The sequence below is a fragment of the Leptonychotes weddellii genome, chromosome 1 (genome assembly GCF_054177405.1).
Source record: "Leptonychotes weddellii isolate Sample4059 chromosome 1, ASM5417740v2, whole genome shotgun sequence".
Classification (NCBI taxonomy): domain Eukaryota; kingdom Metazoa; phylum Chordata; class Mammalia; order Carnivora; family Phocidae; genus Leptonychotes; species Leptonychotes weddellii.
Window position 1 is genome coordinate 128,910,081 of NC_138369.1, and position 5,552 is coordinate 128,915,632.

The following is a 5,552-nucleotide window of genomic DNA, read 5'->3' on the forward strand; positions in this document are numbered from 1 at the left end:
TGGTATCTCATTGTGGTTTTTTCTTTTTTTTTTAAAGATTTTATTTATTTATTTGACAGAGAGAGACACAGCGAGAGAGGGAACACAAGCAGGGGGAGTGGGAGAGGGAGAAGTAGGCTCCCCGCAGAGCAGGGAGCCCGATGCGGGACTCGATCCCAGGACCCTGGGATCATGACCTGAGCTGAAGGCAGTCGCTTAACCAACTGAGCCACCCAGGCGCCCTCATTGTGGTTTTGATTTGGATTTCCCTGATGCCGAGTGATGTTGAGCATTTTTTCATGTGTCTGTTGGACATTTGTATGTCTTCTTTGGAGAAATGTCTGTTCATGTCTTCTGCCCATTTCTTGATTGGATTATTTGTTCTTTGGGCTTTAAGTTTGGTAGGTTCTTTATAGATTTTGGATACTAGCCCTTCATCTGATACGTCATTTGCAAGTATCTTACCCCCATTCAGTAGGTTGTCTCTTGGTTTTGTTGACTGTTTCCTTTGCTGTGCAAAAACTTTTTATCCTGATGAAGTCTCAATAGTTCATTTTTGCCTTTGGAGATGTGTCTAGGAAGAAGTTGCTGCGGCCGAGGTCACAAAGGTTGCTGCCTGTGTTCTCCTCTAGGATTTTGATGGGTTCCTGTCTCACATTTAGGTCTTTCATGCATTTTAAGTCTATTTTTATGTGTGGTATAAGGAAATGGTCCAGTTTAATTCTTCTGCATGTGGCTGTCCAATTTTCCCAACACCATTTGTTGAAGAGACTTTTTTCCATTGGATATTCTTTCCTGCTTTGTCAAAGATTAGTTGACCGTAGAGTTGAGGGTCCATTTCTGGGCTCTATTCTGTTCCATTGATCTATGTGCCTGTTTTTGTGCCAGTACCATACTGTCTTGATGATGACAGCTTTGTAGTAGAACTTGAAGTCCGGAATTGTGGTACCTCCAGCTTTGCTTTTCTTTTTCAACATTCCTTTAGCTATTTGGGGTCTTTTTTGGTTCCATACAAATCTTAGAATTTTTTGTTCTAGCTCTGTGAAAAAAGTTGATGGTATTTTGATAAGGATTGCATTGAATGTTAAGATTGCTCTAGGTAGCATAGACATTTTAACAATATTTGTTCTTCCAATCCATGAGCATGGAACGTTTTTCCAGTTCTTTGTGTCTTCCTCAATTTCTTTCATGAGTGTTCTATAGTTTTCTGAGTACAGATCCTTTGCCTAAACCTGGTTAGGTTTATTCCTAGGTATCTTATACTTTTGGGTGCAGTTGTAAGTGGGATTGACTCTTCAATTTCTCTTTCTTCTGTCTCATAATTAGTGTATAGAAATGCAACTCATTTCTGTGCATGGATTTTATATCGGGAAGGGCATGTATCTGATTTGGTTGGAACATGGAGACATTTGAAGAAAATGATAAGGTATGGAGGTGGACAAAGAGGCAAGGAGTAGATCCGGAAGGGCCTTGTATTTGGCTTACTGAGGAGTTACAGAAGGATATAAGCAGGGGAGGGACTTCAGATGACAATAATAGCAATAGGCAGCTATGTGCCAGGTGCTGTGCTAAGTGTCCTATTCATTATCTCATTGAATCTGCACTCTACGAAGGAGGTGCTGTTTACTCCCATTTTACAGATGAGGAAATTGAGTCTTAGAGGTTAAGTCATTTGCCCAAAAGTTGCCCAACTAGAAAGTGACAGAGCCAAGATTTCAGCTCAGGTCTGTCTGATTCTTGATCCCATTGGTATTGATCAGAGGAATAAAAAGGAGGCAGAAACAAGATTTTGTGGCCTGCCTAGTGGGGAAGGTAGGAAGTTACGGTTGGGGTGGGGGTGAGGTTTCTAGCCTGGGTGGCCAGTGTTGGCTTGTGATATTTTCAGTCAGGATATAGGGGCATGTGTTAGCTAGCTTTAAGGGGGTGCTCATGAGCTGAGTTTGGATATACAGAATTTGTGGTACCTATGCATCCTCCTGGTGGAACTGCCCTGGAACTGTCTGGAAACGTGGGCCTAGAGCTTCAGGGGGTTAGAAATGGAGACAGAGCACGTGGTAATTGCAGCTCTGGGGGAGGAGAGGAAGTGACACCCAGAGAGCAGAGCATGCACTGAGAGGAGAAGGAAGGGCTAGTTCAGAAGCCTTTGAGAAATGTCAGCAGTTAAGGAGAAGGGTGAAGAGGCTCCAGGGCTGGACTTGGGGCCTGGGGGCCCAGCACCACTAAGCCAGTATGCCTCGGCTTTGCCTCTCCTCAGAACTGCAGCTTGCCAAGCTCTCCTGGGAGGGGCTGGGCCCCTGCGTCCTGGAGATGGAGAGGGTGTGGACAGCCATGGTGTGTGTCTGAATCACCCCCTCTCTCCGTTGGCCCCAGGCCAGCCTCCTCCCCAGACCAGTGTGATGTCAGACCTGGGCTGACCTGAAGGTGTGGGGTTGCCTGGTGCAGTTCCCTCTGGGATGAGGTCCCAAAGGGAGCCAGCCTGGCTTTGGTCCAGAAGCTTGGGGCCTACGTACAGAGGGGTGAGTTGAGGCTGACTGGGCTTGGTGGGGCTGGCATGTGGAAGCAAGATAATCCTCTGACTGGGAGAGGAACTATAAGTCCCCCTCCTCTTCCCCAATATATTGTTTTCCCTCCAGGTCTTAAGAAGGAGGGCAGGGGTGGGAGAGGGCTGGCTTGGAGGTGAGGTTGGCATATATTCCCATGAATACGGTAGATTGTTTTGGAAAAATCTCTTGGCCGGAAATTACATGTCATGTCTGCTCCTCAGTGTGGATTTGTCACTTCACTGATGCTGCTGGAGAGGCTGGGGGAAGGGAGTGGACAGCAGAGGCAAGCTGGTTCCTGGCCACTCCCAGCTCCCTTTAGAGATAAGAGGGCAGGTTATAGACTGGAGGGGTATACATGTAGGGTGGATTCCCCAAATCCTAGAGGCAGTTTGGATCATGCGGATATCTTATAGCAGAATGCCATTAGGAAGCAGGGGAGTTATGGATGGAGGAGGTAAGGAGAAAGCAGGAAGGAGGAATGATTTGGATCAGATCCTTCATCCAGCGATGGGCCTGGCATTTTCAGCCTTTTTTTCTCTAACTTTGGGTCAGTACAGCCTCCTGACTTTGGGTTCTTACAGCCTCCCACAAACCTAGTTTCTGTTAGCGCTGCGGTAAGATGCCCAGGAACTTCTGCCTGGAATAGATCCCCTGCCTGGCTGGGTCATCCCCCACCCCAGCATGCTTCAAGGCAGAGAAGGAGCTTGTGAGGAGAGTGAGCCTTGTAGGAACTCATCTAGTATCCTTCTGGGGTCTCTTTCCTCAGTTTTGAGGTTGAGTTTGTTGGGGGTGGGCGGAAGGTGGGAGGCAGGTATCTCAGCATCTCCCTCCTCCTCTGACCCAACCCCGGAAGGGGAGGGTTCCCTGAGCTCAGCCCTAAATACCTGGTACTAAGGAGTCAGTGGATGCTTCAGATGCCAGCAGAATGAGAGGGTATGCGTGGGGCACCTTGGGGCCCTCAGGGCTGGCGGGGGAGAGGAGGAGCCTCTGCAGTGGGACTTCCTCTGCTAGCACTGACCTCACCCCAGTGCTGGGTGGCAGAGCCCTGTGTGGGCACGTGTTGGAGCACCTTCTCCCACGGGGAGTGTGGGCACTCGAGGCACCCTTCTGAGGCCAGAGGTCAGCCCCAGCCCTGTGCCCTGCCCTGAGCTCCCAGGCACACAGCCTGTGCAGTCTTGGGGGGGGTCGGGGGGGGCAGGCAGGGAGATGTCAAGGCCGGGCTGGGAGGAGGCGTGGGGCTGGGGCGGGCTGTGGTCTCGCTCCGGGTGCTGGAGGCGTGGCTTCCGTGGCTTCCATGGCTGGGCAGGTTCGCGGGCGCTGAGGGAGTGGAGTGCGGAGTGGAGCGGCAGGGAGCCCGGCAGGTGGGCGCATGCTTGGAGCCTGGTGGTGTGGAAGCCGGGCAGGTGGAGGGATAGGCATCAGGCCCCAAGGAGGGGAGGGGTCTCAGGTCAAGTCAGGATGGGGCTCCTCTTATGTGAGCTTCTTGGATGGACCTCCTTATGGAATAGGGGCCTCCTTTATGAATCCCCAGGACCTAATTGGTGGCGGTGGAGCTCTGGGGTCCTGGAGGTGGCCCAGGGGCTGAGGGGAGCTGTGGCCCTGCGGTCATTGGCGGTGGGGCCGTGCTGCGGCACCTGGCTCTCTCCGGGGGTCAGCCGGTGGTGGTGGTGGTGCTGCGGAGAGGCGGCGGGAGGCGGCGGCTCCTTGGAACGGAGGCTGGGGACCGGGTTGGGGGAGGGGCCGGCCGCGGGCCCGGCGCAGGAGACCGCAGGAGACCGCGACCATCCGGGCTGGGCTGGGGCTCTGGCCGGCCAGCCAGTGGTGGATGAGAGGCTGTGGGCGGGTGCGCGGGGGGGCCGTGGACCGGCCTCCCCCGTTGAGGCGCCCCTCCTTCTGGAGGATGCTGGAGGCCCGGCCCCTCAGGACGCAGGGCAGTGACGCTGCCGCTGCCGGTACCGCCGGAGGGGCGGGGGCTGCGGGAGGGCTCTGCTCCCCTCCCTGGCACGAACGCCGGGAGTTTGGGTGCCATGGGGGAGAGATCTGCATATCAGCGCCTGGCTCGGGGTGAGGAGGGACAGCAGGTAATGGGAGAAGCCTGGGGGTTAGCCAGGTACCCGGGTCCTAGACCCCATCATCTGCCAATGAGCTGAGGGCCCAGCCCTGCTTCGCAGCAGCCTCTCAGGAGTGAGGGGTGTCTGTGCTTCTGGGCCCCAGGACAGATCCTGGGGGGGCTGAGAGGCTGGGTGAAGAGGTATTTGTGTGTGTGTGCGATGGGTGAGGGGCAAGTCAGTGGTGGTGAATTACTGATGCTGCCACCTGCTTCAGTGTCTCTGGGTTCTCTGGGACCCAGTTAAATGGCCTTTTGGGCTTTTCTTCAACTCTCCGTGGGAGCCCCCAGGAGCAATGCCTGCCAGGATTTGGGTGTAGTCTTTTATGGGCACTGAGTCCTTGTTCCCTGGACATTACTGCTTACTTTCCGAATATGCATATCAAGCTAAATGTCCTTGTTTGCTTTAGAAAAGATGATCACTGTATTTATGGGGCCGCTTCCCTTCTTGGAGATCAAGCACTTTCTCTCTTGGTCGGCAGAGGGCGGTAGCTGACAGGACAAAGGGGGACAGAATAGGTGGAGGGTGTTTTCCAGGGCTAGGAGAAGGGGTCCAAGAACTGGCCTGAGCTCTGACCTCTGGCCATGCTTTGCTTTTCCGCACAGCCTTTTCCAGCTGGATTGCTGAACAAGCTGCTGAGGCTTGTTCTTACCCGACATCTAAGGGAAGAGTTAGGCGTGGGGTTCTGATAGATTTGGGGCACATCTTTTGGGGGTAGCTAGAATTTTTATTTTGGCCATTCTGATCCAGCAGTCCCTATCTTACAGTAGAGGGAGTAATTTTCTTAAATTGTTCCCTAAAGTCAGGTCTCCGGGGCTCCTTCAGAGTGGTGCCTGGTGGGAAGTAGGCAGTAGGCTTCTCTGAGCCATGGGCATTGTCTGCCAGGTTTTGAGAAAAGTCATTTCCAGTGTGACCTCATCCT

The 5,552-nt window shown here is 53.0% G+C and overlaps 1 protein-coding gene across 10 annotated transcripts in view; it reads left to right on the forward strand.

Moving 5' to 3' along the window:
* TNK2 (tyrosine kinase non receptor 2) overlaps window positions 1-5,552 on the forward strand; it is a 46,409-nt gene that overhangs the window by 16,897 nt on the left and 23,960 nt on the right. For 4 of the 10 annotated variants that reach the window (XM_081832203.1, XM_081832205.1, XM_081832212.1 and 1 more), the window contains exon 1: window positions 4,453-4,603. The exons of 1 other annotated variant lie outside the window; for it this stretch is intronic. In XM_081832203.1, coding sequence (XP_081688329.1) covers window positions 4,550-4,603 — 54 coding nt within the window. In that variant the 5' untranslated portion in view covers window positions 4,453-4,549. Of the gene's footprint in view, window positions 1-3,515; window positions 3,642-3,797; window positions 3,884-4,451; window positions 4,604-5,552 lie in introns of those variants that run through there. 5 more of the 10 variants (XM_081832219.1, XM_081832218.1, XM_081832216.1 and 2 more) reach the window with 5 other exon arrangements.